Source organism: Delphinus delphis, chromosome 5, assembly GCF_949987515.2.
Source record: "Delphinus delphis chromosome 5, mDelDel1.2, whole genome shotgun sequence".
NCBI lineage: Eukaryota > Metazoa > Chordata > Mammalia > Artiodactyla > Delphinidae > Delphinus > Delphinus delphis.
In genome coordinates this window covers 32,652,153-32,676,916 of record NC_082687.1, presented here as the reverse complement: position 1 = coordinate 32,676,916, position 24,764 = coordinate 32,652,153, and the positions used below count along the sequence as shown (strand labels likewise).

The window sequence follows — 24,764 nt, the reverse complement described above, 5'->3', positions numbered from 1 at the left end:
TGAAACTCTGAGCTTATTAAACATTGACTCCCCACTCCCCTCCCCTTCAAGCCTCTGGTAACCTCTATCCTACTTTCTGACTCTGAATTTGACCGCACTAGGTACCTCATATAAGTGGAATCATACAACACTTGTACTTTTGTGACGGGCTTATTTCACTCAGCATGTTTTCAAGGTTCATCCATGATGTAGCATGTATCAGAATTTCCTTCCCTTCTAAGGCTGAATATCCTATTGTCTGTATATACCACATTTTGCTTATCCATTCTTCCATCAGTGGACATTTAGGTTGTTTCCACCTTCTGGCTACTGTGAATAGTCCTTCAGTGAACATGGTGCACAAGCATCTGTTTCACTTCTTTTGGGTATATACCTAGAACCTAAATTACTTTTCAGCATTATTCAGTACTGGGGATGAGGGATTCCAAGTCGGTAGCCTGAGAGGTTTCCAGTAGCCGTGCATGCTCGGAGGTGCTCCTTGCAGGAGGGCAGTCCCGGGTTACAGTACACTCAGCCTTCGCCCGGGGTCCCACACAGCCAAGGCAAAGAGTAAGAAAAAGCAAGTGAACCCAGCATTCCACTCAAAAATCTCTCCCATTCCATTTCCAATGAAGACAAAACAAAATGTAAAAATAAGACATTTTTATTAAAAGCTGAAATGTTTTCAAAGTTGATACATGCAAACAGATAATTCCATCACATGGATTTCTAAGATCACTGACAGGCAGATACAAACCAGCCTAGCAAACACGCACCAGCACCCTCAACCGCTCAGTACTTGGACTTGGACTCAGCCTGTTCGCTCGGAGGGAAACCGGACACTTACCAGCATGTCCCTACTGCTGTCGTGCCCTTGGTGGCTGGCCTGATGGCGGGGAGGGAACATCCCTGTCACACAGAACAGTGCCACTGTTCTGCTGCTCCACCCCAGCAGCCCTGCCCACCAGGACTGGTCCGTCCAGGCAAGTGACTAGCAGCTGGCTTCCCAACACTGGAGGCTCGTTTCAATCAACGGAGCACTTGAAACAAAATCCTGGCTGCCTGAGCCACAGGCCCATTACAGCAGCATCCCTCGGAAAGCCACCTGATCAAAGTCACTTTCCGCAAGCTCCCGGGGAGTCCGATGCCCACGGAGGGGGCAATCACTGCAGTGCTTTTATTTCTCAACTCTTACCTTCTTAGAAGCCGCCCTGGTCCTGATTTACACATTTGCTGTGTCTGACACGCTCCTTGAGTTATGAAGTTAGGACACATGGATGCTTCGTTTCTATCACTGTTTTGTGAAGGATTAAAAAAAAATAGAGCACCCAGATTTCATTAAAAAATTTATTTTCATATAAAAGTGCCAAAATAACCACAAACGTCAATCTATGTCAACAACCAGTTTACGCTAGTAATCAAAACACAAGCCTCTTTATTCACACTGTTCAAAACTCGAATCTTGTTCACACGTTCCCACAGTAGCTCGAGTCTCTGGACAGTGGGAAGTTTGCGTTCCTGTTCGCGGTACTAGTCCATATGTCCAGGTCCATATAGGCACGGAATGGGTTAAACCCAGGGTAGTATTCCTTGCACATGACCGCCTGGTTTTCCATGTGAGTCGAGTGTTCCGTGGTGGGGTTGATGGGGCAGCAATTTTCATACACGTCGCTTTGCGGGGCCCAGATGGAACCAAAAAGTCCAGACATCGGAGACAAGCTTCGGGTGCTTGTGAGGTAGGGCTGAAGGATACGTGAGGAGAAGAAAAAAAAAAATAAAGAAAGAAATGTTTAAAAAAATAAAGAAGGCTTAGAAAGGCAATGGCAAGGTTGACTATGTACCCGTGGCTACCACAGTGTAATCAATCCAAGCTACCTGGACATTATTACACTATTCTCAGCCACCTGGGTGGCTTTAATTCCATTTTCCTCAAACAGAAGGTCATGAAATTCCCATCAAACTATCGATAACCTTTTATCAACCCAAGGAAGGACCCACAGGTCGAATGCCCTCCATGTGTAAAGAAGCAGCAGAGTGGGTGTCAGAGAAGCACAGAGGGTGTCCCCAGGCAGGAAGCCCTCCAGACCTGTCGCTGACACTGCCTGACCTTCCTGGAAGGTTCAGATGAAAGGTCAGCGAGGCCACAGGAACACAGCTGCATCCCAGAGGTCTTCCTGGCCCAAGTTCAACGTCATCAACAACCATCTCTCCTCGGTGTGGTTTGGGGCGTCTTGGCTGCTGGTGTCTGCAAGCCCCTGCCCATCTGACTACGTGTGAGCCCCCTGCAGAGCGTGGCTGGTGACCTAAGGGGAACAAGCCGGGCTCTGGCTGATCTGAACCCAACCCTAAAGCTACAGTGAGACCAGGATGAGGCAGGCACTGGAAAGAACCCAGGCACAGCAGGACCGGGCGGCACTGACCGGAGAGCTGATGAGGCCAGCGTGTCCCCAGGCGGTCGGCACATTTGGGGGGCTGTTCCAGGCAGACTGGGAGCTGTGGTCAATGAAGTCTGTCTGAACTTCGGCAGGACAGGGGAAGCCATTGGGGTAGTTAATGTTTTCTACAAAGAATGGGAGACATCGACAGAGGTGAACATTTTTCTGGAGACAATGGAATTCTCACTCTCAGACAGAAAGCTCTCAAGGCCTTACTATATTGACAAGTTAAAGATGAACATAAAATAATTACTCCATGACACACACCACCTGGGAAGCCCTCAGGAAGTTCTTCCTCTGGGCTTAATTTTTTGTATTTGATAATTTGATGGGACTCTTTCTAATACACAGAATACACCAAAATACTGCTATACTTTTATAGTAGTAGATACTACCATAGATTTGAATAGTGTCAAGGTTCTTACCAGTCCTTAAAATTTTCTTTTATTGCCTGTCATGCCAATGTCGGCCGTCTCCACATACACCATATGCATTGATAAAGTAATAGGAAACCAAGCCCTTCTCCAACAGCAGTAAGAAGGTATAAACCCAGCCTCACAGGCAGAAAGAAAGTTACCACAGCACCCCCTTGTGATTATCATAGAGCACTGCATATATCAAAACCCAGATAAGTACAAGCATCTTGTACTTATATTTGGGCCCAAGAATCTGCAATTTTTCACAATTTCCCCTTCAAGCTCCTTCCCTTCCTTCTGCAGCACCATCCAGGGGCATAAGCATCAGGACATGCTGAGGAACAAGCAGGTAAATGATTCTACCTCACCTGGGACTTGTTTGCCTAAAAAGAGTAACTAACCCCAGCCTCCCAATGGATAATCCAATGGATAATCCACAGTTTAGGTCCACATAGATCCAAATGACCCCGTTCTACCTAATTTGAAGGACTAAATAGATTAGGGTTATTTGTACAAGTTCCCAGACACCCGGGTTTAGAGGGCTTTTTTGGGCCATATAAAATTACATATGGCAGGCATGCTGGACCCACACGAAGAACTGACTCAGCAGCATCCTGGAAGATCATTCTCAAAGGCACATTCTCTGCAGTTAGTGTGTTGAGTCCACACTGCTTTGACTTTCTGAGAATAAAAGAATGGCACTGGGGGACTTCCCTGGTGGTCCAGTGGTAAAGAAAGAATCCACCTTCCAATGCAGGGGATGCATGCTCGATCCCTGGTCAGGGAACTAAGATCCCACATGCTGCGGGGCAACTAAGCCCGCGTGCCACAACTACTGAACTCTCGTGTCTCAACAAGAGAGCCCGTGTGCCGCAAACTACAGAGCTCAAGTGCCCTGGAGCCCGTGCCACAACTAGAGAGAGAAAATCCACACGGCACGACTAGAGAGAAGCCCGTGCACTGCAATGAAAGATCCCGTGGGCTGCAACTAAGACCGACACAGCCAAAAAGAAAAAAAGAATGACATTAGGATTGTCCAAACAGCTTTACCTTCCGGAAAGGCATTGTAGTCGTTCAATTCCAGGGGGCAGTACACACTGGGAAACTGGCCTTCACACGTTGCATTCCAATCAATGAAACTGCTACAAAAAACAAGGGGTCTAGTTTCAGAAACAGGATGTCAACAGATCAAGGAAAGAAAGAGGAGTACGATGTTATTGCCCAGCATCCTCATCGCTGCTAATTCCTCAACTCTGGAAAATTAAAGAAGTACTTTATTGTCACTGAATCAAAGACTTACTAACTCAACGCTCATCACCAATGACACAGCACTGCAGGATGGATGGCTTGGACTGGATGCCCACTTCCTTTCAATGGGGATGTAATTAATGTACAGCATAGGAAACATAGTTAATCACACTGTAATACTCTGTGTGGTGAGAGATGATGACTAGACTTACATGGTGATCATTTTGGAACGTATAAAAATAATGAATCACTATGTTGTACAACTGAAATGTAATACTGTATGTCATTTATAATTCCAAAGAAAGTCAGAGATGGAGTTTGATCTGTTGAGTACAGAGAGCCAGGGACTCAGGGAAAAGTGGGGGCAGGGGAGCTTTTCTTTAAATGAGACAAGAAAAAGCAAATAAATTATGTCTAGATAAGGGGAATGGATCAAAACCCGGCTTTCAGTTTGCCAGAGAAGTACTTTCACTTAGACTGTAAAAAACTTGCCCATGGTTAGGTGTAAAGCATGTAAGCAGGACCAAGATTTGAAAGAGAAAATTGCTCTCACTTTTAACTAAAAGGTATTACATTAAAAAAAAACAACAACAAACTAAAACCCACCCGCGTTTGTTAAGTCTAACCAGAGGCAGAGCCCGTGGCTGTGGCTTTGTCAGCACGTGGAGGATGGGACACTGCCGAGAGGGTCCCAACACCCACCCAGGGGGCTCAAACACATCCGCTACGAACTGCCACCTTCCGCTTGGGGCAAGGCCAGACTATGACTCATGGTAGATGCTTTGATCCCAACTGCAATCTGGATTTTCATTATAGAATAAGAAAGTAACTACCTCTATTATAATAAGCTGAACTCCCCAATAAAACTTCAACTGGATTCTGATTAAACATAGATATTAACATTTTCTCAAGGTTTCATAATTGAATGATTAATCTAATGGCAAGTCTAAGAAGCTGCCACTTGTGGAACTATTTTTCAATACTCAAATTATTCGATCTTTAAACTTTTTAAATGTGTTCAAGATTAATGCCAAGGAAAAATGGAAATTTTTATTCTGTTAGCGGGTAGGAATTATGAGGAACTGTTTTTGTTTTTTCAGTTTTGCCTCTAATATATGAATAGCTCGTCTTTTCAGTTTAAAAAGGAAAACACTGACGTGGTCACCGGCTGTTACTTTTTTCCTTCCCTGTTTCTCTCAATTCCTGGCTTGTAATTTTTCAGACATCACAGCTCAACTCCAAAAAGCAGCTGGCAACACCCAGCTCAGGAGCTGGGGAGAAAGCCCGGACCCGGCCGCTGCTGCCGTCATCCGGATGGAGCGCATACCTGCTGTGCACCGGGGCGGGCGCGGGCAGCACGGCCGGCCCGCTGCTCTCCAGGGCGCAGCCGAAGCCGCTGGTCACACACACGGGCTGTGCGGGCCACAGGTCCCCCGGGGGGTAGAGACCTGCGGAAGAGAACAGGCCTCTCAGCCCCCCTCCTTCTCATGCAGCCCTCGGCCACCCTTCCTGCAAGGACCAGCTCGACTTCTCCTCTCTCCAGGAAGCCCCGCCCCCAGCCCCTATCACCCGCGCGGCTTCACCGCTAGAGCCCTTCTGTCTGTAAAGTGCAAGGGCCGCGCGCTGCTTTGACCTGCACTTCAGACGGGACACAACCGTCTCCTGGCCCGGATTACGAGATCATGGTAGTGACTCAACAAGCACTGCAGGGCCTGCCTGCTTCCTGCAAAGCCCCGGCAGGATTCCCAGGACACAGCAGTGAACACGTTGACATTCAAGTGAGCGGAGACAAACAACAAACAAAAGAAGTAAGAAGCTGGGAAAACGGTGCTGTTACAGCCCCAGGGATGAGACACAAGGATTCTGTGGCAGTGGAGGGGGCCAACCTCAGCACCAAGGGAGAGAACACCCTGCACCCTGCAGGTACCGGGCTTGGAGTGACGTAAGTGAGCCCTGTTTTCCACAATTGCCCCTGAGGCTTCCTCGGGAGGGACCCTGTCCCGGCTCGGCGCTCCCAAGCCGTGGAAGCGCCTGCCTGCTGGGTGTGCCAACAATATGGTCCTGACCTCAGTTTGAACACCGTCCCCCTAAACCTTTCCAGGGGACACCCGGCTCCTGCTCTTCCCAGCAAACACCTGCAGCACCTCTGCTTGTCTCCACCTTCACCGCCACAGCCGTTGCTCATACGTGGGATGCACGGATGGACGCCAGTGGTTGGTGGCATGGATTAAAGGGGCAGACTGGCCATCTGCACATGGGCAGGAACTCCACAAAGAAAGAATAGACTCAACTATTCGAAATGCACTGGGAACCCGAAGGTCTACCAGCCAACCAGGCCACACGGGGACGGGGGGAATACATGGACAGGAATACATGGACACAACTCTCGCCTTCCAAGCAGCGTGCGCGCCCCCAGGGCTGCACCCGCATGTGGGAGCCGGCGGCAATCACCCGCCTGGAGACCCAGAGACCTGCAGCTCACGGTGGTCAGAGAGACCTTCGAGCGTTTAAAGAAACACCACCAGAGACCACGTAGCTGTCATAGCTGTGGGGGTCTCTCAAGGACGAGGTCCACCTCCTAAGGCCGCCCTGGTGTTTGGGGCCTTGCTCAGCGGTTGGGCAGGCACCCTACGGTCAGTCCTGCAGGGCGGGGCATCCTGCCGTGAAAGTCCTGTTGAGTATCGCTGGGACCAGAGGCTGCATGAGCCGATTAAGATCAGATCAACCAAGAACCGCCTCTGCACTCAGGTGCTCATGAACAAATGGACCGGAAGCCAAGACCGCACAGAAACGAGGGGTGTGTATGCTGCTTCGAGACGATCTCTGTGGGTCTCACGTTTCTTTGCTTCCTGGAATGGATGCTCTGACTGCCCACGTTCTGACCTATCTTTCCAAGGATATTTGCTAAACAAAGCCTCAGAAGATGGAGACAGGATCTCCCCCTAGAGCAACGGGCAAGTTTGCTTCGTCCAACATAATAAAGATAATGTCGCCCACCTGGGCGGCCCTGCATCGCCCCCAAGGGACTGGAGGCCTGAAGGAAGTGTGCTTACAAGATGCTCAGGCTGCTTGCTGTGCTAAGCGTCCTATTCTCTGACCCAGGAGCCTCTTGTCCTCTGGCAGAAGCTACAAAATCATGGCAGGCTAACTTGTTAGCTCGTAATAAGTAGGGTAAACGCCTCAGACCCTTCCCCGGTCTCGACAGTGATGTGATCTGACTCACGTTCAATATCATCCCTCTGGCTGCTGTGCTGAAAAGAGACGGTAAGGTGGTGGCGGATGTTCACCAGCGTTACCGTGGTGATCGTTTTGCAATATGTACATATGATGAATCATTACATTAGTTATACCCCTGAAACGAATCTAATATTATGTATCAATTATATCCCAAAAAGAAAGAAAATAAAAGACAATGGGATAGTGAGGTGAGGTGAGAAGTAGAGAGACCTGTCGGGAGGCTGCGGCGAGAAAGAATGGTGGCCGTGGGGAGAAGTGATCAGATTCTGGGTCTGTTTGGAAGGCAGAGGCAGAGTGAGACAACAGATCCCATGTGGGGATGAGGAAAAGAGTCCAGGATGACGCCCAGACTTCTGGCCTGAGCAACAAGAAAGCCCGAGTGGGAGACTGTGCGAGGAGTAGGGCTGAGCAGGTGAGCATTCTGTACGGGACACCGGTGCAGGCCTGAGGACAGATGGCACCGGCAGCTGGCTGTGCAGAAGTGGGAGCTGTCGGGGGGCTGGAGGTGGACGGACCACCAGGAGAGCACGACCCAGATGAGCATGAGAGCTGGGGGAGCCGAGGGGAACTGCACCGGGACCCCCGAGGTCACAGCCCGAGCAGAAGGTCTCAGGAGGCCGGAGTGCGGGGCCCCGGCCACGGAGATCACTGGGGTCCCGCAGACACTGCTCCGGTGTCACGGCACAGCCAGCCCCAGCGGTTTCAGGGAGAACAGGAGGAAAGGAATCTAAGCATCAGGCAGACAACTGCCCCAGGCAGCTCTCCCGGAGAGGAGGGCACAGAAGCAGCCAGATAAGGGGGCGTCAAGGGAGAGTGGCTGCTTCTGTGTTAAGGACGGGATGGGAGGTCTCACGGTATGTACGGATGCCGGTGGGGACGACCCGTTAGAGAAAACCCGACGCTGGCACCGAGCCGGAAAGGGACCCCACAGAGGAGGGCAGCCTGACAACACACGGGCCGCAGCAGGAGGGCAGCGGGGGTGGCGGGTGGAAGACGGGGCAGGCGGAGCCTCTCTCTTCCCCAGGTAACGGGAAGCATGAGCTAAGAGAACCCGGCAGAGGACTGACAGGTGGGCACGGGGGGCGGGGTGGAGGCTGGTGGCCGGCCGGCTGTGTGCGCTGCTCTCCAGTCTCGCTCATCTGCACGGCACAGGGCAGAGACACTGGAAAACTGGGCCAAACCACGCCCGTGGCTCTGCAAGGAGGGTGCAGCGCAGGGGGAGGGGGCCCAGAGGGGACGTGACAGCAGGTGGGAGGACTGAGGCTGGGGCGCGTGAGGGAGGTGCGGGCAGAGGAAGGGGACGGCACCGGCCCTGTGGACAGTGACTGTGAACAAGGGCTGTTTCTGTAGTGACTTTAGGGCCTCAACAGGGATTGTAACGGGTCATCAAAAAGTAACTGCAGACTATTAACAAAGACGAGGTAAAAAGGCGCTTGAAACACATACACACAACATGGATAAGACACTAGATGACATACGATTCTCCAACTGACGACAAAAACAAAGACAGGAGAACATGGCAGGCGTACCTGTTTTGACACAGGTTTTCTTTTTCCTCACCGTTCATTAAATCCTCTCCCTCCTCTATCACCTCCAAGAGAAAAGGTGGTACCTTCTAAACCTCCCTAAATCTTGCCTAAGCAAATTACTGAATTTAAGAGTATTTTTTCATCAAAAACACTTATTTTTATTGGACCAGTAGGCAGATCCAACTCACAAATAGTTTATTTCTGTTGATAATCTGACAGCAGATAAACTCTCTGTAACCACAGAGCTGGAAGCCTCCTGCCTTCAAAGTAAAAGTGCCCACTGTGCTGGGCAGCCTTTAGTCCAGCACGATTCACGTGAGCAAAAGCAAGAGCTCGACGGTGCCGCAGAGGGTAACAACCAGGCTCATCCTGCCACCATTCCTGAGCCTGGTTAGGCAGGAAGGAGGCGCGAGGAGAAAAGAGGAGAAACGAAGGCAAGAGAGGTGAAGGGAAGGAGAAGGAAAGAGAGGGGGCCTGGAGCTAACCTCCGGGGCAGACCCTGGGCGGAGCGGCTTCCCTCCCCGGGCCCCGTGTCCAGGCTCCTGGGCCGCCGTCCCTGCCTGGCTGAGGCCGCAGAGCTCAGCGCTTGGCCTCAGCACCGGTGCAGGAGGGAGGCTGGATCAGTGGACAGGCTTCTGAGACAAGGGGGAGGAGTGGGGACGGGGGACAGGCAGAGACACGGGAGGTGGAAGTCAGCTAATCGGGGCGCCGGACCCTCCGTCTGCTCCCCGCTTTTCTGCCACCCTAGATGGGAAAGGGAACTAACGGCGGAGGCAACCCCTGTAAAGGGGCCCCACCTTGCTCCGGGGCCACAGGCCACCTGTGCCTTGTGTCCCAGGATGGAGCTCAGGGTCCGTGCAGAAGGGGCAGCCGAGGCCAGGGGCCCTGAGGACGCCAGGGCAGAGGACAGGGGCCTTCCCGACGCTCGGGAGCCGGGGCACAGACAAGCCAGCTCTGTCTGTTCTCAAGCTCCCCGGCCAGCAGCACGACATGGACACCTGGCCGGTGTCCGGAGCAAGAGCAACGGGCCTCACCTTTATCTTCTTCAACAGCCGCAGGCCCAGCAGGAAGGCTGGGACAGGGGGCGTCCACGTGTCGGGGGAAGCTACTCACGTCTCTGCGGGGAGAGCAAGAAGATGAGCCACTGACCCTCTCTGTACAAGGAAATGCTGGATTTCTGTAACTAAGTCCGTGCTTTTTTTTTTTGTTTTGTTTTGTTTTTTGCGGTACGCAGGCCTCTCACTGTTGTGGCCTCTCCCGTTGCGGAGCACAGGCTCCGGACGCGCAGGCTCAGCGGCCATGGCTCACGGGCCTAGTCGCTCTGCGGCATGTGGGATCTTCCCGGACCGGGGCACGAACCCGCGTCCCCTGCATCAGCAGGTGGACTCTCAACCACTGCGCCACCAGGGAAGCCCCTGACTGCGTTTTTACATGAATTCTTCCCCTCAAAAACCATAAAGATACTAGAGACATAAAGGTATACACCCACAAAAGGGCTGAGGAATATTAAATTCCCAAGATCCAGAGAAGTCTTTTTTTTTTTTAAATAACATCTACCTTCAATCTTCTATTTTGGTGTAAGAGTATGTATGTATATATGTATGTATGTATTCATTCATTCATTTATGGCTGCGTTGGGTCTTTGTTGTTCTGCGCAGGTTTTCTTTAGTCGTGGCGAGTGGGGGCTACCCTTTGCTGTGGTGTGCGTGCTTCTCATTGTGGTGGCTTCTCTTGTTGTGGAGCACGGGCTCTAGGTGCACAGGCTTCAGTAGCTGCAGCACACAGGCTCAACAGTTGCGGCACATGGGCCCCAGAATGCGTGGACTTCAGTAGTTGCAGCACGTGGGCTTCAGTAGTTGTGGCTTGCGGGCTCTAGACTGCAGGCTCAGTAGTTGTGGCGCACGGGCTTAGTTGCTCCACGGCATGTGGGATCTTCCCGGACCAGGGGTCGAACCGTGTCCCCTGCACTGGCAGGTGGATTCTTAACCACTGCGCCACCAGGGAAGCCCCCAGGGAAGTCTTGTTTTAACAAACACCAACAGCACAATGCTAACTAAGGTAGTCTGCAGTTTCCAATCTGCCTTTCAGCAGCTGGCAACAACCTCCCACTCCTGGTTTACTCTCTACCCCTAACAGTAAGAGCTCGCATAGAGCTTTCCTCATCCATTCCATTTTTATGACACCACCCCCTGTCCTCTCATGGTGCCTAAAACCTAACCACACTCCTCACTCTGAAACCCTCTCCTTCTAACATACCCTCCTCTTCTCTCTCTCAGTAAATGGTGCTTGTTTATTTTGTCCGATGCTGCAGAAATCATCACACGGTGAAACCGTAAACATGTGTCTCCTAGGTTCTTGCAAACTTTTCTGAACCATCAGTGCTCAGTTTTATTTCAAGTCCTAGAAAAGAGTAGCTGGTTCCCATCCTTACTGTTACTACTGTTCTTCCTACTTTCAGGAGCGACACCTTCTAACGCGGCCGTTCACTGAAAGGACCAGCGATACCAGGGACGTCCCCACACAAGCGTGTTGTCTTGGAAAGACTGTACGCCCTGAATTATTAATAAAATCAGATTTTACTTTCTCACATCCTTAAAAGGTTTTCCTATTTTAGCCTGCAGAACCAAGTACAAAGAAGAAACACACAGAATGAAAGAAAAAAGCAGTACCTAAAACATACTGTAAAAGCTGGAAAACTAAACACTTACGTGGGATTGCAGATGTTATGAGAAAGATTCAAGGAGATGGGAGCTTCAGAGGGAAAGTCATTTTGTGAAACACTGTCTCCTGCATAAAAACAAAAAGGTGATCACAAGTTTTTATAAGCATAATTCAACTGTGTATATCCTGTGTTAAGATGCAGATCGCTAACATCGTTAACCCCTATGAATGATTTATTTTTCACATTTAATGGATATTCAGTCAATTTTTTAATTAAAAAAACTTTTACGTATGAATGTGTATAAAACTTGGATCATACTTCAAAAATACTTTGTGTTTTTGATCTTTTACACAATTAATCATATTGGGGGGGGACTTCCCTGGTGGTCCAGTGGTAAAGAATCCGCCTTACAATGCAGGGGAAAACGGGTTCCATCCCTGCTCAGGGAACTAAGATCCCACACGCCGCGGGGCAACTAAGCCCGCATGCCACAACTACTGAGCTCATGAGCCTCAACTAGAGCCCTCGTGCTACAAACTACAGAGCCCACGTGCTGGGGAACCCGCGTGCCACAACTAGAGAGAGAAAACCTGCACGCCACAACTAGAGAGAAGCCCACGCGCCACAACAAAAGATGCCGCATACTACAACAAAGACCTGACGCAGCCAAAAATAAATAAAATAAATATGTACATAATAAATACATCTTTTAAAAAATTATATTGGGGACATTTTCCTGATATTTATTATACAACCTCTGAACATAACTAGACTGAGTCTTACGCCCTGTGTTACAAGCAAGGCCATCACTCACCTTTCTCATTCTCCTGCTGTTGGCCTTATCCCCCAAGCGAGAGCTGCGCTTCTATTTTTTTATTGATGTTAAGCACCAATTTTAAAAACTCTCGCGTTAGCACCATCAGGCGTACTGCCTTCAGTGGCCAAGAAGACCATCCCCGCCACCAAACAAAACACCGCAAGCCGTCCTGCATCCAAGCCCTCGTGGCGTTCTCCAGCACACAGTAATAAACAGATGTACGTGTATGTCCGTGGGGGGTCACTAGGCAAACAGTGTCTAAAAAGGCACCTGCAGGAAGGGCCAATGATGTGAAAAAGGCTGAGAAACGGACTGAAATCACAAGTGGGCACGTGTCTAGGTTTTTATGGTGCCAGGGCCCAGGTCTCCCAGACAGGAGCTTCTTTATAGGTAATCACTGCTGGCGGGAGACACAGCAGAGGCCGCTGTAATGAGCGGGAGGCAGTGGGAAGTGGGCTGGGCTCGGGGGGAGTCAGAGTCCCAGGGCGTCCAACAAGCCACGCGAGCTCTCTGAGCCCAGGTCCTTGGAGGCACGGGGAGCGCCCGCCGTGGCCCTGCGTACAGAGTGAGCGTCCCATGGATGCCACGGTGACGCCAATGGAACCCCTGTCTCCCCCCTGTCCTGATAACAAAGCTTAACCTGTACTATGTTGACCATGACAGCGAAAAGGAGTGAATTAAATCTTTACGTAGACATGGAGGTAGGACAAACAACACTGAGTGAAACAGCAAGACGCAGCATGCTTACTGAAGCGTGATCTCCGTTATGTGAGTTAAAAACAATTCTCTGGGGCTTCCCTGGTGGTGCAGTGGTTGAGAGTCCGCCTGCCAATGCAGGGGACACGGGTTCGTGCCCCGGTCCGGGAAGATCCCACATGCCGTGGAGCGGCTGGGCCCGTGAGCCATGGCCACTGAGCCTGCGCGTCCGGAGCCTGTGCTCCGCAACGGGAGAGGCCACAACAGTGAGAGGCCCACATAGCGCAAAAAAAAAAAAAAAAAAAAAAATTCTCTGTTTTGTTGATATATGAATGTAAAATAAAGTATGGATTAAAAGAATACACAGCAAGTCCATGACAGTGGACAGTGAGTCTCTCAAGCAAGAGGAAGCGGAAGACTATAAAATATTACCTCTTAAAAAAAAAGGAGGGCAAATATGACAAAATTAAGAGTTATTAATTCTAGGTGACAGAAATATAGATGCTTCTTTGACCTTTCCTGTACCTTTAAATTTTTCAAAAACAAGGGAGGACCACTGTTCATAGCAACATTATTCATAAGACGCAAAAGGTGGAAAAACCCAAGTGTCCATCAACAGATGAATAGAGAGATAAAATGCAGTCTATCCACAGACAACGGAATATTTATTATTCAGCCTTTAAGAAGGAAGGAAATCCTGACATGTCACAACATGGATGAACCTTGAAGACACCATGCTAAGTGAAATAAGCCACTCACCAAAGGACAAGTATTGTATGACCTCACTTACCAGATACGAGAGTATTCAAATTCACAGACAGAAAGCAGAATAGAGGTTCACAGGGCTGTAGGAGTGGGGAAGGGAGAGCTACGGTTTAATAGGTACCGAGTTTCTGTTTGGGATGGGGAAGAAGGCCCAAAGATGGATGGTGGCGATGACTGCACAACAATGTGAACGCATTTAATGCCACTGAACTGGACACTTAAAAATGGTTAAAATAGTAGATTTTGTGTTATGTATTCTTTACCACAACAAACACATGTACAAGTGAAAAGATAAACGTGGAAATTCTTTGAACTGTTTCCAAGATACAGACTTTAAAAAATAATAATAATAATGGAGGGAGGCAGGAAGGAAGAAAGAAAAAAGAAAGTGGATAAAATGCAAAGCAAAGCAAGCACGGGAATGCAGAGCCCACCGCGGGCAGGCGGCACTGGAAGGCAGATCAGGCCCCTGTTCTGGGTGCCGGGGCAGGAGGGCCAGGAGGCCTCAGTCCCAGACTCACCAGGTGGCAGGAAGTGCTGAGGGCCCAGCATGGGCTTCTTGTCCCCGTCAGAGCTGCTGGCACTGCTCCAGCTGCCCCAGCTGCCCCGGCTGGCACGCACGCTGCCCGAGGAGCTGCCACAGTCCGAGCTGGAGTCTGAGCAGGACTTCTCCATGCGCTTCTTCCCCGGCTTCTGGAAGTAACCCTCTGTGGGAAGTGAGAGAGGAGTCGTGTTTCGCTTACAGAGTTTTCAACCTGATGCCACTTCCAGTAGAAGGAGAGAGGCCAAGGTATGAAGAAGGCAGGGCTCAGCTTCAGGATCTGCCCCCTCTGCCCATCCAGCGAGAAGGAAGACGCTCCCTGAAACTGACGATGGGCCCTGAGGAAGCCGCGGGGGCGAGTCACGGGCCCCACAGGCTCTGCCGTGGGCCGGACAGTGAACGTGGTCTAGCCTGAGACAGTCAACACCAATGATAATCGCGACCTAAAAGTGGTTCTGGAAATAACAAGTACTTCTCTCAAGAAAATCAAGGCTACTCTCTCGGACTGGAGACGTGTAGGTAATTTCTCTCTCTTGTATTAAAATGTCCCCCAAGATATACGTACGACTGATGCACTCTGCTGTACACCTGAAACTAACACAACACTGTAAATCAACTAGACTCTCATAAAAAGTGCTTTTAAATGTCCACCGAGAGTTTCACAGTATTATTTATGTGTGGGTGGGAAGAACCTCCAGGAAGACCGAGAAACAACGCACACGTGTCTGGAAATGTGCGTGTCGGTGTCCCACACCCCTCCCCCCCCCCCCCGCAGGACCTTCCTCTCCTGCCACCCTCCACCCCTCCCTGGACCCAGCCCCGGGGCCCCCAGGTCACCGGCCAGCAGCCCTCGGCGGAGCAGCAGCCTGGCTCTGCAGGAACCACCTGGCGCAGGGGTGTGAGGACGGCCGCTGTTCTCCCCTGGCTTTCCCCTACCTTCCTCTTTCACCAAGGGAGTCCTGTCCTGAGCCATCACCCACGGTTATTCAGCCGTCGGCATGACACAGTCGAGAGTGGCCAGATTTTAGAGGAGTGGGAGGTAGGCGGGGCAACCCTACGGGCCTGCCCAGGCTCAGAAGAATCGCAGCCTACTGTCTCATCCGGACAGCTTTCCATTCAGGCTTGGGTGAAGTGATAAGCTCTCACACTGGGCACTTCCCCGAGGAAATAACAATCAACAACAATCCCGACAGAAGCACTGTTTGGTAGCTCCACGCGGTTCCATACCTGCCTCTCCCTGCGAGGCAGGTAAGCTGCTTCCAATGCCAGCATCTGCTTTACATGCTTCCCCAGGGTTTTCCTGGATACACCAGCTCCTTAAGTCGATGTCACTGCTCAGCTCAGACCTTTCAAATTCACTGCACACCAGCTTTAATTCACTCTGTTCCGAAGGCCTGGAAGAGCCACAAAAAAATCATGTCTGCATTTTATCGTGCATACACACATACCTGCTTTCCTTGAGACTTAGCAGAGGTGAAAAGGTGAATCTGGGACAACTTGAGCCCTCTTCTCTCTGGGTCTGCTGGGAGAAGACGATAAGTAAGGGAGAGAGATTAGGAAGAACAAGATTTTGCTGTTTTAGAACGAGAATTAAGTTGGAGCTCATTTAATCTCTTCATATTTTACAGTGAGAAGAGTAAAACTCTACAGGTTAAATGAGTCCCCCAAGGTCAACTGGTAAGTGGCAGGTGCAGGACTAGAACCCATGACTCTCTGTATGTCTTCCTTGGTTTTCGTGTAAAACATGACTCTCAGTAGATGAACCTGCTCCTTGGCGTCTGGGGGAACGTCTGAGCGTTAACTGAAATCTTTTCTCATTCATTCATTTAGCAAACATTTGTGGAGTGACGACCATGAGCCATGTACTGTTAGGAAAGGTGTGGCGTCTACAAAGAAGAATGAAGTTCTTCCCCCAAGGAGTTCACAGTCCAACATTTATACCTCTCTAACTAGACTATGAACTTGCGGGAAAATCTGTAATACAGCTTTGTAAATGGAGACACAGAAATGTGTCAGAGAACGCTCCGTGAAGACCTAGGTGATTATTTCACACAGTCCAACTTCCGCACCTCATGTCACATCTGTAGGAGGACAGGTGTGAGATGAAGCCGATGGTCTCAGTGGTTTGTGACCACTCAGGGTAAAGAGTATAGAGACAGAGTATAGAGACAGATTGGCAACAGACAGTCCAACAACCACCACCTACGTAAGCATCACGTTCTCAAAACATTCTGATTACCTGCAAGCTCCTTGGAAGTTATTCTTTAACACCGTAATTTGTTTCTTTAGCATGTCAGAAATCTGCTTTCAAAAATATATTGTAACATTTAATTGGTGAAATTCCACCCTAATTTTATATCTTTCTATATGTCCACATCAGAAAAACATGCCACTTTAAAGTGACCACATAAGTCCATCAAATTTTTATGAAAATACAAGGTGTGACTTTCCTTTCTATAGGAGACCACATTGCAGCTTTCAAATAATTTAGCCCAGGGCTGCCCAGGTGGCGCAGTGGTTGAGAGTCCGCCTGCCGATGCAGGAGACGCGGGTTCATGCCCCGGTCCGGGAAGATCCCACATGCCGCAGAACGGCTGGGCCCGTGAGCCATGGCCGCTGAGCCTGTGTGTCCGGAGCCTGTGCTCCGCAACGGGAGAGGCCACAACAGTGAGAGGCCTGCGTACCGCAAAAAAAAAAAAAAATAATAATAATAATAATTTAGCCTAAATAAGAATAATTACCCATTAGTAAGTAGTATTTAATAATTTAATAATTACCCATCAATAATCTAATAATGTGTATCTTTCCTTTTTTCCTGTTTGCATTTTGCTGATTGCAGGACACAGAACTAGAGCTTGAAGCCCCCCTGGGGTCGCCTGGCCCTCCTCCAGCAGAACAGGACATTCGAGGAAGGGGGGGCACGTGTTACAGGGCTGAATCCCAGGGTCCAAGCTCCTGATCGCAAAGGGGGCAGACACTGGAAGCAGCATGTCACATGCCTCCATGCGGGGGTCCTGGCCACCACGTGGGCGGTTCTGCCACAGTTCCCTCCCAACCACAAGAGCAACCACTTACAGCAGGGTGGAGTCCCTTCCCCACGCAAATCTGGAACTGCTAGAGAACACATCTGACAGCAACACATTTAAGTACCTAGCTGAGCTCACAAGAAAGAGAAATCCCCAGATGCCAAGGCTCAAAGGAAGAAAAGCCGGAGCAGTGGAGATGGAGGGGCAAGGTGGGAGGAAACAGGCTCCGAAGCCCACTTGCGACAGGAATCAGGGAGCTCGTCAGCGCGAGGGCCACCTGAGAGGCTCCCCAGGGACCAGGGCAGAGGGCGCAGGGGCACAGGTCTGCCAGAGGCACTCCGTATGTGACATCAGAATGGATGCGCTGCTGACCTGGTGGGAAAAAATTCTCGAGCTACGGAATTTCTGTAAAATTAGGCTTGGAGAGCTACTTCTGGGAACCCAGACACATGGGATCCGCACGAACACGGCAGCACCTTAATTTTACAGGTTAGAAAAGAAGCAAGGTTTCCCAAGGAGGCTGCCTGACTGCCTGGGGTCATGTCTGGCTCTGCCCCCCGACCACCTCTGGGGCTTCAGGCAAATCTCACAGTTATCTATCTGCAGCTCACTTCCCACAGCAGAAGAACCTACCTTCTGCTGGACGATCAATCGGGGCAAAGATTCTATGCGTGGGGACTATTCTCTTGCATTATCGGGACCCCAGACAGTCAGGGTCAAGCTGGGACTGTGGGCCTGCCTGTGCCCAGAGGTCCTCTACCACCTGCTCCACCAACGCCCCTGGTGTGGAGGGATGGCTATGCTTTTTCCCTAAAACCTGCTATAGCTTTTTACATTTTATTAAGTAAAATTTTAAAATTTTGCTCATCTTAAGGGGTTTTCAACAAAATAAATAAAAACATAACCAGAAGATATGTTACTTTTAAGAATATATCTTTATCTCAAAACACAAACATCTACACTCTCATATTATCTGTATCCAACGTAACAAAAATAAGATGGAAACATAATAGCTAAATGTAAAATTATAGAGTAAATAATAGATGAAAAATTTAAAGGGACTGTAAAAATCACACACCTCAAGACCTGGGCAGCACCCCTTTTCTTGTTTTTTCTACATGCTCGATTTTTATTCCAATTTAAATTTTGTAAGTTTCCTTCTTTTTTCTCCTGAAGCCTCTTCTTCCTATAAGGATCTTCCTGCTAAAGAGGAAAAAGAAAAGTTTTAGTAAGGGTTGCAATCTACTAACACAAATAAAACCTGTGTATGGTTTTTTCTTTTAACTTTTGAAGACCAACTCCATCTGAATTCAGAACATTCCACCACTAGTGAAAACAGACATACATTTCTCAATCTCTAGTCTGTTTTCATTTCCCTTCTTTCTCTACCTCCCCTCAGCTTCTGCAAAAAGAAAAAAAAATTGTCGCCTATAAAATTTCTAAGGGGCTAAAAAGGAAAAACATCTGTTAGTAATTTATGGTCAGCTTGCCCGTTAACCTCAGCAGCAGTAAATCCTCCGACCTTCACCTGTTTATTTGGTATGTGCAATTCACATGAATTACTACTGAAGAAAAATCGTGTAAAAACGCAACTGAGGAGTAATTTGTGTATTTATGTTTTTATTTGTTTATAGATGAACTTTAGGAGAACAGGCAAAACTCCAGAGAATGCTCCAAACTAGTTTAAGCTTTTCAAGTAAATAATGCCAAGAATATGCTTGATGTTTTTTTAATGTGGTTCTGAAAAACTTAATTTAGCATGAGACAGAAATATATTATATATAATATGTATATATATATATATATACGCATATAAATAAAAATTTTTTTAATTTGGGTTTTTTCCTCTTCTAAATGTTAGGCATGGTCTACTAACAGGCCCAAGGGGAGGGGGATTCCCTTTTTAAGTAGCTCCTATCTCTAATGTCTACTAATACTTTCTCCTTTTCTTCCTTCCACCATATGCTGCCCCTTTAGCAGAAGAAAAATAAAAGGTTTTAGATGCCTGCACATTACATGTCTGGGGTACTGAAAGCCTCATGCTTCCATCAAAGCAATATGCTCACTACAAGAGACGAACACTAGAAATAAAATGATATTTTAAGTGTGCATGTGGTGGGATTATGGTATTTTTGCTCTCTTCTTTACACTCCTTTATTTTTTCTCCCAATACGTATTACCTTTTTTCTCATTCTGAAGGCATTTTAAAAACATGGTAAGTTAAACATACAAAGCCCTATCCTACAGGACCGTATGCTAATCGTTTAAGTTTGATGCTAAATAGACACATTAAAGACGTATGATCAGATGCGATCCAATGTTAAACTTTAAATACAAACCACATTTATTCAAGTATTGCTCTCTGTGAATTTCCAACTTTTGCTGTGGGGGGGGGAGAGTCTGCCCCTGCCCTGCCTCACTCTGTCCACTTAAGGGCCAAGAAAGGCTTTTCAACACAGCGAGTACCTGAACCTTTCTGTCCCTCCAGGGTCACCCACAAATAAAGGACCAGCCCCAAGTGGAGCCAGGAAGGGTGATCTGAGCAGGAGTCACTCTGGACGTGGCTGCCTTCTCAGCACAGCCTGGTTAGAATGGCATAACAGGCCACAAGAAGGGAGGCACTGGAGGGCTACACCCAGCGGGGACTTGGTGGTCAGAAGCATCGCCACCTACTGTGAGTATCAGAGAGTGAGTTTCAGGAGCACGGGGGACATGCTGGACAAGGAGGTGTGGATGGAGTGCTGGAGAAGCAGCACACACAGGAGGGCTGGGGAAGAGGGGCGTGCGTGCGTGCGTGTGTGTGTGTATGACACAAAGAGAGACCGAGAGAGAAGCACGGGGCAGTGCAGAGGCATGGGGCTGGGACAGCTGGGGGCGGACAGGCCCGCAGCGGATGCCGCAGGTGGGGCAGAGGGGAAAGCAACCTGAGAGCCAAAGCCAACAGACTTGTCAGGAAATAGGAGGAAGAAGACAGGGGCAATCGGCTCTTTGTTTTCTGGTGGGGAGGTGCCTCATGTGACGAAGCAGGACTAGCCAGCATCGGAAAGGGTCCACGCAGACCTGAAATTAAGACCAGTCTCTGTGGCCAAACCACCTGGTCTGAACCTCACTTCGTGTGACAAGCTGACTCATCTTGGGCAAGTGACTTAACCTCTCTTTGCCTCGGTTTCCCAGGTCTTCCAAAAGGCTGTTGTGAGGATTAAAGTACCTGACAGTGGTAAGCAGTTTACATAAGACTTAGCTATTATCATCATCATTGTTGAATTATCTGAACTAAGTTCTCTGATCTCCCTGAATGAGGGACAATTTAACTGGCCGCAGGGTGAGGAAATAAGATTTCCTAAGCTTTAATAGTAAAAGAAAAGAAAGAAATCAAAGAGAAATCACAGATTGACTGCACGAAGGCATTCTTAAAGCCACTGTACATAAGTCAAAGCGAATAAAAATAAGAGGGAAATGACAAACTAAGAAAAAAATCTGATACTATTTGATAGACAAAGAGCTAATACCTTCACCTATGTTCTCACAGAAAACAAGAAAAAAACAGTGACACTCAATAGAAAAGTGGGTAAAGGACATGAAATGCAAATTCACAGAAGAAATAGAGAAGGCCAAAAACATGAAGAGTTCCTCCAAAATATTTAATAATAAAGTATGTTTTTAGAAGAGACCAATTACCTCATCTTTCCATTTTGGCTTTAAAAACACAAGTGTGTTGACACTGCGTGTTTATGCCTGCAAACACGAGGACAGGCTAGGGAAGCCGCGTGTGGTACCACGTGTGTCTCTCAGCAGGGCAAGAGAAACCAGGTCAGACATTCACCTCTTAACTTAGAAAAAATATATATATTTTTAAATGTCAGTGGCAGGATCGTGGATGAATGACTTTTTGCTTGTGTTTTTCAGAATTTTACAAAAAATGAAGGAAAATGCTTACTTTTCCCTAGTAAGGGAGGCAAACTGAGATGAGAAACAAAACACCATCACTTACCTATCCCACTGACTAAGATTTTGCCAAAAAACGGTGCTGCCGAGACCAGAGTAACACAATGGCTGTCGTGCACCAGGCATGAGGGGAAACAGGGACCCTGCTTCCGGAGAGCGAGCTGGCGGCACACACCAGGGGCCCTGACAGTCGACACTCTAATTCTATTTTTAGAAACCTATAGCAAGGACGTACCAGATATACAGGCCAGACTTAGTTCATCATGCTACTATGAAAATAAAAAGTTGCAAACAACTTTAATGTCCAACTGCTGGGGAATGGTTTGGATTACGGCACAGTTAAATGATGGAATGTTATGTAACCACTGAAAACAAAGTTTCCCATTAATTTCTAACATGACAAAATTCAGAATTACGACATTATAACAAGGTTCCATATACACAATAATAATTATCCCAAGTTTTAAAACACTTGCATAGAGAAGGAAGAGAATACAGAAAAATGCAAAAAGTGGTCCATTTTGGACAGATCTTGCCCTCCCTTCTTTATGCTTCTGTAATAATCATGAATTCCTTTTCTAAGGGGGAAAAAAAAAGATCTGCTTACAAGAAAATAAACAGCCAGGGCTGGGATTAAAATTTAGTTTGCGGCTCCCAAATCTGGTCTTCAACCTCCTCTGCCAATAAATCTGGAGGAATGTTCCCCATGTGCTATAGACAGATCTGTACAATTTTCTAAGCTGCAAAGTCAGGCTCCAAGAACGTACAAGAAAAACAAACACTGAGCACTGCGCTTGGGAATGTGTTTATTGAGAATGATTTTCTCCAAATGAACAATGGGATGGAAAGTACACTCAAGGTGGTTTAAAGAAGAGCCTACAAAACTGAGCGTGGCCCCCAGAGCTGGCAGAGAGGAACGCCCACAGCTCCGCCCCCATCCCGCCCAGGTGACTACAAGCAACCTCGGAGCCCCAAGCACAGCCCAAGCCCCCAGACCCTCGGCCCCGCTGCAGCCCCCCTGCAGCCCGCACCCAGAGCAGACGTCCGTCCTGCCCAGGATCACAGACCAGGAAGGGAAGGAGGAACCCACCCAAGCCCTGGGACCAAGGCCAAGAAGGGTCTGAGTGCCACAGACAGGGATCAAGACACGGCCCGTGGCCCCCTCAACCTGGTGTGAAGACACGGCCGGGGGCACCGGCACACGGGGCAAGTCTGGACGGGAGCCAGGGGAGACTTCAGGGCTGGGGGGCATGTGAGGTGGGGGCACGGCACCCACACACACGGAAGACGGCGCAGCATCCCCAGCCTGACCTCAGGGTCCCCTCCAGACAGCCCTGCACCGAGGGCCCTGCAGTGATCAGTTCCCACCTCTCCTCCCAGGACACATCTGGGAGGGGTCGGCACCACTTAGCTTCGGCTTCCACTTCATTGCAGGGCAGCACGGACGTCCCCGCTCCCAATGTGTCCAGTCTCTCCTCCCCCAGATCCAATGACTTGACTTCCGCTCCTGATTTGCATGCCCTGTCTCCATGGCCCGGCCGGCGTGCCTGCCCTCCGTCACTATACCTGCTCCATCAAGCAGACTCGGGCCGCTGGTCTCCGCGCACACTTCAGAGAATTCACGTCACCCTTCAGTTCTAAACTCCACGGGAACAACTTCCACGTCCCAGGCCCAGGCCGGCCTCACCATGGCAGCTCTGGCTCGGTATCTCCCATCTACCAGGCTCTGCCACGTCCAAGTCCAGCCAACCCCCTCTGTCGGCAATGACCACAGTCACACCTGTCACCTCTTTGATTCTTACTACTGGGCAGTGCTTCACAAGTGCTGCTATTCTAACCACTTGCTATATTCACTCCTCCAGTCCTCACAAACCTAGGAGGCAGAGATACTATTATTACCCTCATTTTTCAGATGAGGAAACTGAGATGTTGAGTAACTCGCCCAATGTTACAGAGTAAGTGTCGAGCTGGGCTCACACCAGCTGCAAAGTCCATGCTGCTAACCACGAGGCAACACGGCCCTGACAAACATAAAAATGAAGCCCCAATTCCCCATCTTTTAGTTACCCAGACTTAAAACCTTGGAGCTGTTTTTTGCAAGCAAAGCCAGCTCCTCCCCTTTACGCAGCCAGGTGCTAAGAAGTCCTGCTGGTCTTTCTTCTACACTGTCTCCTACCTCCTCTTCCCGTCCTTCACCCCTGCTCCTGCCCAAACAGAATCTTGATTACATCACACCTCCCAGCAGAGAAGCAGCCTCCCGGTGAGAAGAGAGCTGGTATCCATTTCTGCCCTCCCCAACCCAGCCTCCAAAACACTAGGACTGATCCTTCAGAAATGCATTATTCACACATTCATTCAAGCACTCGCTAAACCACCACACTGGCTCTTTGTAACAGGTGCCCTGCCCATCTCCATGAAACTGAATTGAAAGATACTCAATTACGACCTTCAAGAAGATCGCAGTCCACAGGTTGTTTTCCATTTCTCATACACCCTCCTCTACCCGCCACCCCCTGCCCGGTTCAGGACCCTTCGATAGCATTCCATGATTTGCAGCAGGGTCCCCAAACTGGCCACCCTCAGGCCAAATCCTCCAAAAAGACTTTTCTGTTTGGACCAATGTGCTTTTAAAAATTTGGTCCTGAAATTCCTGAGCAGGCAACCTTCCCTTCCTAGTGCGTGTGCTTACTTACTTCCTTGTGTCTCCCACTGAGATCCAGGGACTAAAGTCTAAACTCTGAGTTGGCATACGAGGGCCTTGGCAAGCGGGCAGGACTCTGCCTCTGCCCTCCCCTTCCTTCCCCCTCTTGACTGAGCTCCTTCTCGGTCAGACGACTCCCTCACTGCTCCCAACCATGCCACGAGACCCGGTGGTGCCGGCTGCCCCCTCGCCTCCTCTGCTTCTCTACACTCCCCCTGCACAAGTTCCTTCCTCCTCGGGGCTTTCCATGGCCCCTGCAAGCTAAGCTGACATTCCCATCTCTGCAATCCCCTCTACTATGCACTGACTTTAGCACTTGACTACATGGAAATGTCTTTCTCGACAGACCACAAATTCCTGGTTTGGAATGTCTGCGATTTTCTTATTCGGTATCACTCTCATTCCATTTACTTAAATGAAAAATGCATGCTTTTTGTGGAGTTTAAGCAAAAATTGAGTAGCATAAAGGAGGAAAAAAGAAATCATGCAAAATCCCATCACTCAGAAATAAGCAGGTTCTCCCACTGATTATTTGGCAAACCTTACTCTTTAATGTCTTTTTAAGAACCTATGCATACATAAGGATGGGAGGACAGATGATGGGAGAAATTTAGAACACCAGGACCATGCATTATTTTTAAATATAAATTTAAGGCTCAATTTTATTTGAACTTAGAAGAAAACGAAGTAGAACCAAAGGAATGCCAACTTTCAATAACTGCTTCTTCTCCACATGATACATTAATTGCCTAAGGATCTCTCTAAGG

The 24,764-nt window shown here is 48.9% G+C and overlaps 1 protein-coding gene across 1 annotated transcript in view; it reads right to left on the bottom strand.

The window, feature by feature from the left end:
- Positions 1 to 748: 748 nt before the first annotated feature.
- The window catches only part of TMEM131L (transmembrane 131 like), a 160,323-nt gene continuing 136,307 nt past the window's right edge, over positions 749 to 24,764 (bottom strand). Inside the window, exons 27-35 of the mRNA XM_060012170.1 lie at positions 18,430 to 18,554; positions 15,553 to 15,719; positions 14,306 to 14,491; positions 11,553 to 11,631; positions 9,879 to 9,961; positions 5,406 to 5,526; positions 3,881 to 3,972; positions 2,400 to 2,539; positions 749 to 1,721 (exon numbers count right to left, since the gene is read on the bottom strand). Of these exons, the coding sequence (XP_059868153.1) occupies positions 1,446 to 1,721; positions 2,400 to 2,539; positions 3,881 to 3,972; positions 5,406 to 5,526; positions 9,879 to 9,961; positions 11,553 to 11,631; positions 14,306 to 14,491; positions 15,553 to 15,719; positions 18,430 to 18,554 (1,269 nt within the window). The 3' untranslated portion in view covers positions 749 to 1,445. The remainder of the gene's footprint in view (positions 1,722 to 2,399; positions 2,540 to 3,880; positions 3,973 to 5,405; positions 5,527 to 9,878; positions 9,962 to 11,552; positions 11,632 to 14,305; positions 14,492 to 15,552; positions 15,720 to 18,429; positions 18,555 to 24,764) is intronic.